The sequence below is a fragment of the Lagenorhynchus albirostris genome, chromosome 19, assembly GCF_949774975.1.
Source record: "Lagenorhynchus albirostris chromosome 19, mLagAlb1.1, whole genome shotgun sequence".
In the NCBI taxonomy this organism is placed as follows: domain Eukaryota; kingdom Metazoa; phylum Chordata; class Mammalia; order Artiodactyla; family Delphinidae; genus Lagenorhynchus; species Lagenorhynchus albirostris.
Window position 1 is genome coordinate 9,781,389 of NC_083113.1, and position 13,639 is coordinate 9,795,027.

At 44.9% G+C, this 13,639-nt stretch overlaps 1 protein-coding gene across 1 annotated transcript; it reads right to left on the reverse strand.

The window, feature by feature from the left end:
• Positions 1-1,411: 1,411 nt before the first annotated feature.
• On the reverse strand, positions 1,412-12,384 carry C5AR1 (complement C5a receptor 1). Its single transcript, XM_060130550.1, has 2 exons — positions 12,363-12,384; positions 1,412-3,272 (listed from the first exon to the last, which is right to left on the reverse strand). Exons 1-2 carry the CDS (start codon positions 12,363-12,365, stop codon positions 2,223-2,225), a joined length of 1,053 nt encoding a protein of 350 aa, XP_059986533.1. The 5' UTR covers positions 12,366-12,384; the 3' UTR covers positions 1,412-2,222.
• Between the last annotated feature and the right edge of the window lie 1,255 nt (positions 12,385-13,639).

Consider the following 13,639-nt stretch of genomic DNA (forward strand, 5'->3'; position numbering starts at 1 on the left):
AATGTCCATTGACAGATGAATGGATGAAGAAGATGTGGTACATATATAAAATAGAATATTACTCAGCCATAAAAAAGAATGAAATGATGCCATTTGCGGCAACATGGATGGACCTAGAGATTATCATGTTAAGTGAAGTAAGTCAGAGAAAGACGAATACCATATGATATCACTTATATGTGGAATCTAAAAAAAATGATACAAATGAACTTATTTACAAAACAGAAATACTCACAGACCGTAGAAAGCAAACTTATGGTTACCAGAGGAGATAGCGAGGTGAGGGGATAGATAAATTAGGAGTTTGGGATTAACATATACACACTACTATACATAAAATAGATAAACAACAAGGACCTGCTGTATAGCACAGGAGGGAACTATACTCAATATCTTGTAATAACCTATAATGGAAAAGAATCTGAAAAAAATATATGTATAACTGTATCACTTTGCTGTTCACTTGAAACTAACATAACATTGTAAATTAACTATACTTCAATTAAAAAAAGAATGTAAAAGACCTCATAATAATTTTTCACACTGATTACATGTCAAAATAAAAATATTTTCAATATATTGAGTTAAGCAAAATATATTATTGATTATATTATTATTTTATCAATTTATATTAGATATCTCTATATATAGTAGTATATAAATATATTAATAGCACTAATATTACTATAATATATTCATACATATATACATTAATATAGTATTGATATATGTTATATATTTTGTCATATTACATATTTATATATTATATAATTATAAACAAAATTATTATATAATATATACTACATAGATATTCATGTAACATATAATCACATAGTACATAATAAATTATAATATAATTAATATAGCATTCATATCGTTGTTAATATAACATATAATTGCATTACATTATTAAATATATTACTATTATTTCATCCTTTTCATTTAACTTTTTAACGTGGCTAGTAAAAAGTTTTAAACTACCTACGTGGCTCAAATCATATTTCTGTTGGTCTGTACAATATTTCTAGCCAATGTGGACACACACACAGACACACACAGAAAACACTAAGCAGGAATATTTCCAAGTCAGTTATAAACAACACAATATTTCAACATTTATTATTTTTTATTTTCATTTTTCAACTGGTGTGTACTAGCTTTTTTGAAAGTCCAAAGGTTACATGCTTTGTATGTTATATATGTATGAGTCTATCGATATAACATTCTTGAAAGGACCAAATCACAGAGAGGATTCGTGGTTGCCAAGGGTTCGGGACAAGGCTGGGGAGGGTAGAAGGCAGTGAGAGTGGCTAGAAAGGGGTGTCACGAGGGATCCTGGCAGTGATGAAAATGACCTGCGCCTCGACCGTATTCATGTCATCTTGGTTGTGATATCGTAATGTCATTTTGCAAGATGTGCCTATTGCAGGAAACAGGTCAGAGGTACCCAGGGTCACTCCGTTTTACTACCTACAACCCAACGGCATGAGAATTTAAATGAGGTCAAAATAAAATGTTTAATTTTTTTTTCAGCGCAAACAAAACAGCAGTTGACAATGTAAGACAGCAAATTCCCCTGGGACCCCATTCCCTCGAGGGGCCCAACCAATGTTTCCCAACCCTAGGTGTCTTCCTCACTGCTTACTTTTTGCCATAACTATATAACATCTTTTTACTTAGTACTTTTTTTTTAACCCAGTGAAGTAACATACTGACTTACTGTTTTTCTTTAAATCAACTCAATTCTAAAAGCTGAGATAGGTCCATGGACTTTTGCTTTGTACTAAACAAGAATAACTTCTGAGATGCCAGTTACATTTTTCTTTTTTTGCCAACTCTCCATAAAATAAATATAGAACTCTGTTTTTCAAGGTTTGAACGTTTCTGTTTGTCTGGGTTCTACGTGTCTAATGTATTCACACTCTCTGCACACGAACGTGTTGTTCTATGGAAGGACTCTAGGTATATTGGTTGCTGTTTGTTTTCCAAAGTCCTTGGATGGAAAGAAAGGTTGGGGGTCCCTAGAAGGACGTGCTAATCTTGGAAATGAGGAGTGATGAGAAGGGTTCGCCTGGAAGAGGAAGGACAAGTCTGGGAACGATGGAAGGAATGGAGGCGAATTCACTCAACCACCACCCACCTCGCCAAGATCCAATAAGCAAAGTGAATGGACCGGAAGTTTGGTGGAGCGCCGGAAAGATGGGGGCCAGAGAGGCCTCCCCTTACACCTCCTGGCTTTTCAGGGCCGGGGTGTCCACCGTGGAGAACGTGTTGGACTTGCTCTCCCTGCCCACGGACTCTTCGGCCAACACACCCCGGATCCTGGAGGGGAGGGACTTGAAGAGCCGGGTATGAAAGCCCTGGGCAGCGACCACGTAGATGATGGGGTTAATACAGCAGTTGATGTAAGCTATGGAGACACACAGGGCATCCAAACTGGACACGAATTTGAAGTTTGTCTTGTGGGAAAAAGACAGCATCATCCCTGTCACCTGGTAGGGCAGCCAAAAGACAAAAAAGCTGGTCACCACTGCCACCACCACCTTGAGAGTCTTGGTGGAACGGGTGGCACTGCGGCTCCAAGCCCGGATCAGAAGGAAGGTGTAACAGACTGTAAGTGTGACCAGCGGCGCCAGGAAGCCCACGACCAGCCGGATGATGGCCACGGCCCTCTCTATACGTAAACCGTCCTTACCATAGTCAAGCACACACGTCATCTTGTATGGGAAGTGTTCCACGTGGACCTTACGATACAAAAAGGAAGGTATGGTCAGCAGCAGAGCCAAGGCCCAGGCCACGCCGCAGGCCGCCCAGGCCATGTGGGCCCCTCGGTAGTTCTGGCACCAGATGGGATTAAGCACCAACAAGAAGCGGTCGGCGCTGATGGTGGCCAGGAGCAAGATGCTGGCATACATGTTGAGCAGGATAAGACAAGGCAGGATTCCACAGGCAGCATCACCGAAGGGCCACTCGTTGTGCAGGACAATGGATGCAAACAAGACAGGCAGCGCCAGACAGGAGAGGAGGTCAGCCACCGCCAGGTTGAAAAACCAGATGGCATTGATGGTTCGCTTAACCTCGGACCCCGTCACGCAGACCACCAGGGCGTTGCCTGGCACTCCCACCAGGAAGACGACTGCAAAGATCACCAGGGCGATCACATCTGGAATACGCAGCCTGCGACTTTGGGAAGAGTCATCCACCAATATGTCGGGGTTATTGGTCCAGTTGCTATAATCGTAGTAATCAGAGGTGCTATTAGTCATGGAGCCCTGGGTGGAATCAGAGAAGCAGGGATGGTATAAGTCTGCAGACAGGTGGCGGGGGGGCCCATCAGAGCTACTCAAAGCCCATCACTCCACTTCTTTAAGTCTTAGGTTTCTCCCGGGGAAATGGGGATGCTGAGAGCCAGCTGGGGTGTCATACCACTTATTAAAATGGTGAAAACCCTTCCATGTTAATGGGTCTCCGTGCCATCCTGCCACCTCCCCCTGAAGTCCCTGGACTTCCCCAGAGTCTAGCAACCGAATGGTTAAAGCCTAGGCCTGCTACAATACTGTGGTCACTATCCACTCTGGCCAGTACCCATGACACACTGCTTGTTAGACATCTTTAATGTCACCAACACACTGAGATGATATTACGGAGCAGGTAGTTCCCCCACCAACACCAACACCAGCAGTATCACCCCCTTTTGCTGCCTCCCACCCACTGAGGCAGCTCTGTGCTCTGCCTGGGAGCAGCTACCCAGAGTCAGCAGTGCTTCAACAGGGCCTCACGTACTCAGGCATCAGGGGTAGACAGGGAGCGTCAGTCATCAAGATACATAATATCTTTTTTTTAAAGTTAATTCTGCACTTTAATACTTACAGGAGAATAAGCTAATAATCATACGAACATAAATCCAAAACTGATAGCCCAAGTCCTGAGCTATTCCCTAAATTTAATCTTTCATTTACTTCTTTTTCAAATTTGCATTGGAGTATAGGTGATGTAACAATGTTGTGTTAGTTTCAGGTGTACAGCAAAGTGAAGATATACAATATCTTAATGAAATATTTTAAAGAATCAAGATGAATGCACCCCCCCCCCCCAGAAAAAAACCACAGTGCAAAAAAATTCTAATTTTAAATGAGGGCAACCTGCTGCAGTTGTTTGTTTGTTTTATGGCCCTGCATTATTATGCAAGAGGAACCTGCAGATCAGCCCACAGTTTTCATTCTCAGCTGGGTGGGGTTTTGCAGGTGGACAATGGCGTGCAAACACTCAAGCCATGTGGGGCTTTACGTATAGTCATGGGGTTTTAGGAGGGGTTGTTTTGGGAAGGGGGTTGGTAAATCTTTATTTACTTTTTCTACTTGGTTCAAACTATGGAAGGATATTTTCCTAAGTGTAGATAGGGGCACACATGTGTCCTTCTGCCCTGGGTACCAGGGTGGCTCAGCACGACACTAGGATCCAAACCCCGACTGTCCTACTTGAAGCCTACGTGGCCCTCTGTAAGTTCCATTACTGCTTCATGCCTCCATTTCATTCCTGGTTAACTCCTATAGCAGTCCTTCAGTTTTAGCTATCGTTATTCCAAAACCTCAGTCTCAGAGCAGAGAGAAAATATTTAGGGGCGGCAAGAGGAAGAAGAAGAAATAAGAATAAGAAATAGACATGTACCTTGCTAGAGGCAGGGCAGAAGGGAGGAAAGGAATAGAGAAGGATATGAGTTCAAGAACAAAGGGTATCTTAGTGCACAGATTATGGTCTTTAATCACCACCTGGCATTCAAAGGAACCAGGGCTCCTTGGAGAAAGGCTGTTTCCTGTTCTGGGACAGAAAATATACAAGATGAGCCCAGAACATCTCACACTAGAAAGTAAGAAAAAATGTTAAATAATGAGAGGGACTTATCAAAGAGACAGCCTGAAAAAGCTCCCACGAGTCAAAAGATGGTACAATTTGCATATATAATAATAACAATAATAATAAATAATAACTGTGATGCAATAAAATACATTAATAATAAAGATCTATGAGTTCATAATGGTAATAAAAGCAAATAAACCCATTGGTCATATTTTTATTCTGGAAAGGGAATGAATCAAGCACTTATCCTGCCATTTCTGTACAGAGTATATTTCAGGGAAATAAAGAGTCAATGTGGTAGGGCCTTCTTTAGAGAAGAATCTAAAAATAATACTTGCAGAAGGAATGATAGACGAGGAAACATGGATCTGGATGACAATCAACAACACCTAATAAAACCATCAGGTGAAAAACAGACGGGAACTTTATAATAAACAGGTTGAGCTGGTACTGCACACCCTCCATTCAGCCTCAGCGCCTTGAGAAGACAGACAAGCAGACTTTTGCTCTATCTGATGTGATGCAGTAGAAAGGATACGGCACCACCTATGAAGTAATTTTTGCAACAAAAAAAAAAAAAAAAAAGAAGAAGGTCAATCTAATCAAGAGTCTAGATCTAAAACTACCAGTTTACAGGAAAAGCAGAGGAAAGAGGAACACGTTAACTCACACCACAGGGACAAAATCAGCCCCATCGGAACTCAGGAAACGCTACAGGACAAATGGGCTTGTTACTCTCACAAATAAATGGCGTTTTTAAAACGGAAGGGGAGGGACTTCCCCGGCGGTCCAGTGGCTAAGACTCAGCGCTGCCAATGCAGGGAGCACAGGTTCAATCCCTGGTTGGAGAAATAAGATCCTACATGTCGTGCAGCGCGGCCAGAAGATTAAAAGAAGGGGGCAGGGGAAGGAACGGGAAGTGTCATGGATTAGAAGAGGTTTAAGAAGCATATCAAGCAAAGGCAAAATGGAGACCTTGGTGGGATCCAATTGGAATAATCATATGGGAAAGAAGATACTTTAGAGACAACCTGGGAGATTTAAAGATGGACCGGATAGGGCTTCCCTGGTGGCGCAGTGGTTGAGAGTCTGCCTGTCGATGCAGGGGACACGGGTTCATGCCCCGGTCCGCGAAGATCCCACGTGCCACGGAGCGGCTGGGCCCGTGAGCCATGGCCGCTGAGCCTGCGCATCCGGAGCCTGTGCTCCGCAACGGGAGAGGCCACAACAGTGAGAGGCCCGCGTACCGCAAAAAAGATAAATAAATAAAAAATAATAATAAGAGCTGAATTTTTAGGGCACCTAAATTTGCAGGCTGAGGTTGATACCCACTGAACACCCAGCTCGTGGATTAAATAAGATGAAAAATGTTTAAGCACCTGGCAAAATGCCTGGTACACTCTAGGGAGACGAGAAATGGCAATGCTCTTATTATTTATCGATCTTACAATTACTGAAGAGCTCAGATCTTTCTCTGAACAACTGTTTTTTATTTCTAGTTCCTTTATGTTACCCTAAGGTCAACTGGGTCCATAGGGCTGATGGTCCAGGGTACTTGCTGGTAGAGCCATAGCAGTGATTAAATTATTCAGAGGGAAAATGTCAGTGTCAGCTGAGGAGTGGATGAACAGGGTATGCTATACCCATGCCGTGGAATATTATTTAGCCATAAAAAGGGATGAAGTATTGATGCAAGCTACAACGTGGATGAAGCTTGTAAACATTATGCTGAGTGAAAGAAGTCAGACACAAAAGGTCGCGTATCGTATGCTTCCATTTACATGAGGTGTCCGGAATAAGCAAATCCATAGAGATGGGGAACGTGCTAGTCATTGCCAGGGACTGGGGAAAGGGAATCAGGGAGGGAGTGCTTAATGGGTACGGGGTTTCTTTGGAGGGTGGTTAAAAGGTTCTGGAAATAGATACAGATAGTGATGGGACAACATCTTGAATGTACTAAATGTCACTGAATGGTACACTTTAAAATGGTGAATTAGTGTGTGTGGCTGCTTCATTTCGTTGTGCAGTAGAGGCTAACGCAACATTGCAAAGCAACCATACTCCAATAAAAATTAATATAAATAAATACATAAATAAAATGGTGAATTGTACATTACGTGAATTATACTCAATTAAAATTAAAATACCAGTGTCATAAAGACAAGAGATGAATGGGGACGAAAGAGCCAGGACAACCCAATGTCATGTGACATCCTGGACCAGAGTCTGGAGCAGGAAAAACAAATTCACTCTAAAGGGCATTATTTGGACAATTGAGCAAGTTTGAATATGATCTAGTATCGCACCATTTGCATATAGATAATAGTATCTCACCAAACAGTAAATTTCCTGACATTGATCATTGCGCTGTGCTCGTGTAAATGAATGTCCTTGTTCTTGAGAAGGAGACACCGAGACATTGGGGGGGCAAAGGACATGATGCCTGCAACTTACTCTCAACTGGTTCAGGAAAAAAAGACAGTAGATGATAGATAGATAGATAGATGATAGATAGATAGATGATAGATAGACAAAGCAAACTTGGAGAATCTGGATAAAGAGTATATGGAAGTTCTTTGTATTATTCTTGTAATTTTTCTATAAGTGTGAAAATGTTTCAAAAAAGTTAAAATTGTTGAATTGTTTCCATTGATAACGAGCCCTTGCCCTGAGCCACCCACCTGTACCATCCCCACTCCCAGAACCCTGGCCTCCCATTTTTCTATTTTGGGACCCCCACCCCCAGTTCCCATGCTCGGATCACTAAAGGGTTAATGCCGGGCATGGTAAGAGGCCCCAGACCCTGCTCAGCGGGGGCTCTGCCCCTTAGCAGGATGTTAAATATTTTAAAGGTCCACCTCAGACATGATACATGAAGCTAACTTTTGTCCCTGCTCGTTTCACAAGCTCTCGGCCATGCTTAGCTGCAGAATAAGCCAGACCTCAAAAAGGGGAGCCTCCCCACCCCCTGCTGTCACGCTCACCGTTACCCCTCTCATCAGCTGACAAAATTCCTTTTCTGGAATGAACTCACGAGACCCCTTCCTCTCACTGACTTCACGAGTGCAGAAAAAAGATGCTAACTCTAACCCCTTGTGATTTCTAGGATGCTCCGGATAAAAAAGGCTTGCAAAGGTTTGCCATTGCAGCATAACTACAAAGACTAGAAATAGCTGAAGCATCCAGAAAGAGGGGACTGACTAAATGAATGACGGCAAATCCAGGCAAAGTAGCACTATGCAACCGCCGAAAGAATGAGGAAGTTTACGTAAGGATGTGTGTGGAAAGAGCTCCAAGATCTAGGGTGAAATAGAAAAAGTAAGAACCGAAGGGTGTGTGAAGCACCCTACCTACAAAAGAGGAACCTCTCTCTCTCTCTCTCTCACTCTCTCAGTTTTTCTCTCTCTCTCCCTTCCTTCCCCCCTGCTCCCTCCCCTCTGTCTCTATTATTCTATCTCTCCGTGTGTGTATGTGTGTGTGTGTGTGTTTGCTTGTGTATGCACAGACTAGTTCCAGAAGCAGACAGGAAATCTGTAACAGTGGTTCCCCCTGGGGAGGGGAAGTAGTGGGTTGGAGGCAAGCATTGGAAGGAAGATTTTACCATACATGCTTTTGTTCTTCTTATATGTCGAGCCATACCAGTGAATGCACCGTCCTTTCCCCCCAAAATGGATGTTATATAGACTATACAAAAGAATTCATGGTTCTACCATTCTAGGAGTCTAGGAAAGATCCTAATGATATTTCTTCATTGCACAAATATTAACAGGCTAGGGGATTTGTTCCTGGCATACCTGGCACCTGCCCTTGGAGAGGTTATGGTCTACTGGGAGAGAGAAATGAATCCCCAGGGATGGTAACTGAGTGTGTTCCATAGAGAATCCAGCCTGGTGTGGGACCAGGAGAAGGGTCTTGGTGAAATAAAACTACAGCACCGTTCAACAGAATTTTCCGTACTGATGGAAATATTCCAGATGTGCACCTTCCAAGATGGTAGCCACCAGTCACCTGTGGCTGTTGAGTGCATGAAATGTGGCAGATGTGTCTGGGAACTGAACTTTTACTTTTCTGTCATTTTAATTAAATGACCGGCCACATGTGGCTGGTGACTACCGTCTTGGACAGCACAGGTCTGGGGCTCCTAAGTGATTCCTAAGTGCTGGGCGCTGTTCTCCATGCTTCCCAGGTGTTAGTTCGTCAATTCCCTAAACACAGTATTTATGCCACAACAACCCCAAAGGCAGGGTACTCTTATTGTTCCTAAGTTCACAGGCTCATTTCAAGAGCCCTTGTCTGTTGTGTGGAGAAATGGCTCCTGAGCAGAAGCTAAGAAGAGGAGGTTGGGATTGTCTAGCCGCGGTGAGGGATGACGGTGGCTTGCACTAGGGTGGTGGCAGTGAGGAGTCATGAATGAATAGGAGGAGAACAAGGTGAAGAAGATGCTTACGAGAAAAGAACTCAGAATTGCCAAGCTCTGTTCTAAGTCCTTTTCACGTATCAGCTCGCTTATTTATTTATTTATTTAGGCCATGTGGCATGCGGGTTCTTAGTTCCCCAACTAGGAATTGAACCTGCGCACCTTGCAGTGGAAGCGTGGAGTCTTAACCACTGGACCGCCAGGGAAGTCCCATGTATCATCTCTTTTAATCCACAGGACGACCCTATGAGCATTGTTGCCATTGCAACACCCATTTTACAGATGAGAAAACTGAGGCTACAGAGCTTAAGAGACCTTTCCTAGTCCTCGCAGTTAGCAAGTGGCAGAGGTAGGAGAGAACTTCTGAGAGTCCAACTCCAGAGCCCTCTCTGAGAGGCTACCAGATCTCAAGTGTATTGGGAGTGAGGGGCATGCATTCAAGGCAAAAGGCCACAAGGTAACAGGGAGGAGTGTCCACACACCAGAAGAATGAACGAACATCAGTGTGGCTGGCAGGTAGCCAAGACGAGGTGGGAGGAGCCACAGATGCCATGTTAAAGGATATGTATTTTATCCTGGGGTAATGGGGAGCCATGGATGGTCTTGGAACTGAGGAGGGACTAGATGAGAGTTTCTCTTTAGAAAGATCCCTCTGGCTGCTGTGAGGAGGTAAGACTAGAGGCAAGAGGACCAGAGAGGAGGCAGGGGCAGGGACCCAGGCCAGCGAAGATGGTGGCTTGGATGGGGGTGATGCCCAGGGGAGGAAGAAAAGTGGAAAGACTTAAGAGGCATGACAGGGGACTTCCCTGGTGGTCCCGTGGTTAAGACTCCGCGCTCCCAATGCAGGGTGCCTGGGTTCGATTCCCGGTCAGGGAACTAGATCCCGCATGCATGACATGACACAAATAAGACCCAGCACAGCTAAATAAATAAATAATAAATAAATATTTTTTTTAAAAAGGAGGCATGACATGACTACAGTCAAGCAGCTGGTGGGTGGTAAACTCTGCCCCAGCCCCTTCCCTCCCTCACTGGGCTTCAGTCTCGCCATCCTCACAGCAGGAAAGTCCTGCCAACTGTCCCCTCCATTACGGTGGAAACAACAGACTCACTTAGGAATGCTGTCAGAGCTAGTAAATACGAAGAAGGCACAGTTTTCTTTTTTTTCCGGAATATCCCTCTCCTTGTTCCTACATGGACACACGTCTTTAAACAATCCACCCACAGAACCACTTGAAACCATTACAGCATCCTCTGAGACATGGGATACAAGGGTGGAGGCGAGCATCTCGACTCAGATTTACCTTCCTGAGTTTGCAATCTTTGTGACTCAGCATCCCTGAGCACGAAGAAACACAAGCACTTGCATTTTAAAAGCCACGAGAAAAAGACAAGCCTTCAGATCCTCTGAGGATGCAATGAACTGCCTTTCAGGTTGGCAAAAATTAAAAATTCCATATAACTATGCAGATGGGGGTCTAGACAAGTAGATACTCTCATGCTCTGTAGATGAAGAATGTAAATTGGTACACGTTTTGTCAATGTCTGTTAAAGTAAAAATTGCCCATGCCTTGGATTCAGCGTTTGCAGTTCTGGAAACCCAGATGTGGGTCCAAAGATATAATTTGGGTTTTGGTTTGGTTTGGTTTGGTTTTGCCACGCGGTTTGTGGGATCTTAGCTCCCTGACCAGGGATCTAACACCGGTCCTTGGCGGTGAAAGCACCGAGTTTTAACCACTGGACCACCAGGGAATTCCCTAATTTTGGTTTTAAAAACAAAGTATTGGACAGCCTAAATCTCCTTTGATAAGAGATGGAAACTCCCACTGGCATATCAAACAGCTGATAAAAGGAAAGAGGCAATTTCCCTGAACTACACGGGGATGATACCTTCCTCACAGATGGTTTAAGTCAAAATTCATAAGTGTCAAGTGCCTAGCACAGTGCCTGGCATGCAGTAGGCGCTCAATAAATGCTGGGCAATAATATAATATGTTATTCATGAAAGAAAAAAGAAGACATAGGACAATGTGTAAAAGAGACTTCCCTTGGGCTTCCCTGGTGGCGCAGTTGTTGAGAATCTGCCGGCTAATGCAGGGGACACGGGTTCGAGCCCTGGTCTGGGAAGATCCCACATGCCGCGGAGCAACTAGGCCCGTGAGCCACAACTACTGAGCCTGCGCATCTGGAGCCTGTGCTCCGCAACAAGAGAGGCCGAGATAGTGAGAGGCCCACGCACCGCCGTGAAGAGCGGCCCCCACTTGCCACAACTAGAGAAAGCCCTCGCACGGAAATGAAGACCCAACACAGCCAAAAATAAATAAATTAATTAATTTTAAAAAGCCAAGCATTTGAAGCCCTTTAAAAAAAAAAGAGAGAGAGACTTTCCTTTATAGAGTGGGTGGGGGAGAAAGGATAGACACGTCACAAGCATTGAGGGCCAACTGTATGCCAGGCACTGCTGTAAGAGCTTTCTGTGTATTATCTCATTTAATTCTCTCCACGACCCTACGATGTAGATTCCGCTCTGCAGGGTTACTATCCCCATCTTCGCGGTAAAGAGAAGGAGGTTCAGAAAGACGGGTCTCGTCCGCTATTACACAGGAAAGGCAGGGTTTGAACCCCATTTCAGTATGACCCTCGTGTCAAACTGCTCCTTACTTCGTTCCCTACGCTGCCCTGGAGCACCTGTAGACTGTTTCCAGAAGGATCCACCACAAACTGGTGCCCATCGTTGCCTCTGGGGGAAGCTACAATGAATCTGAAGCTCTGGGGAGGGAAGGGAGTTTCACGGAATACCCTTTAGGGATTTGGAGCTATTTAACAGAAAGAAAAAGAAAAAGTCGAAGCTAATCGTGGGCCCTATAATCCCTTGACAATCTAACTCTTTAACTGCCTCTCAGACCTGGAGTGGGAGAGTCTGAGATGAGGGAGAGGGGAGAAGGAGGGGGCTGGGGGCTGGAGATCCAGGACCAGGAGGAGGGGGAAGGAAAGGGGGAGAGGTAGCAAGAAGGGGCGAGTGGGGAGAGCAGACGGAGCCCAGAAGGGTAGAGGGTGTCTGCCCCCCACTCCCCCCACCAAGACTCACCATATTCAGGTTTCTCCCAGGTTCTCCGCTGATCAAAGTTTCCCTCCTGCCTGAGGGTTGTGGTTTTTAAAGCCCCAAGTGACTCTGCAGAGAGGCGGAGAGGAAATGACCCATCTTTCCCCTCTGGAGTTCTCATTGGTCTAGGGCTCCTTCCGCGGGGCACACACCCAGAGAGACCTGATCACCTCCTCCCAGCCACAGGAAGGAGGCAGGGGCTCCGAAACCTGAGGAAGTTCCAGGTCCCAGGAGGGAGGAAGCCAGAGGAAAGAGACCCACGCTCCATTTAGGCTCAGCCCCTCTCCAGGCTTTGGTTTGCCCCATTTGAGATGATATCTCCCTTTCCTTCTATGGCCCCAGGTAGCAGTGGAAAATCTCAGGGGTCCAACTGGCTTAAACCTGGGAAACAGGGATTGTGAGACCCAGCCTCCCAACCAGGTTCCATTGAGGCCCAGAGAGGCAAAGCAGGTCTGTGGAGGTGGCCCAGCACTTGGGGACTGTTCCGTCTTCCTCCCTAGAGTTTTGAAGTTGGCACACACACACCCAGAGCCACCACCATCCTTTCCAGCCCCATTCTGTGTTCTTGTGGAAACACGCTGGAGTCTGGGGCAGGGAAGGATTCTACCTGATTTAGTTTCTTATTGCTGCTGTAACAAATCGCCATAAAACAACAAAAATGTATCCTTTCACAGTTCTAGAGGCCAGAAATCCGAAATCAAAATGTCGCCAAGGCCACACTTCCTCTATAGGCTCCAGAGCAGAATCTGTTCCTGCCTCTTCCAGCTCTGGTCTCCGCCAGCATTCCTTGGCTTGTGGCCACATCACTCCAATCTCTGCCTCTACGGTCACATCTCCTGCCCTCCTACTGTGTGTCTCAAATCTCCCTCTGCCTCCCTCATTTAAGGACCCCCTAGATAATCCAGGATAATCTCCCATTTCAAGATCCTTAATTTATCTGCAAAGTCCTTTTTCCTATATAAAGTCACGCCCTGGGTTCCCGGAATTAGGATGCAGACATCACTGGGAACCATTCTTCAGTCTACCACAATGAGCATGATTATTACGACGGGTGCAGAAACAGGTTCATTTTTCCCATGCTTGTCTGCAACTCTCCTGTAGACCACCCACATCATTCCTCCACAAATAGTATTTTTCTCCAGCAAGCTTCAGTTTGTGAAGATCTAGCTTTCTTTTTATTGCAAAGATGATCCATGCACCTTGTAAACATTTGAACAATCCAGAAATGCCCTCCTCACCCCCACCCCCCAAAAAAAGCATTG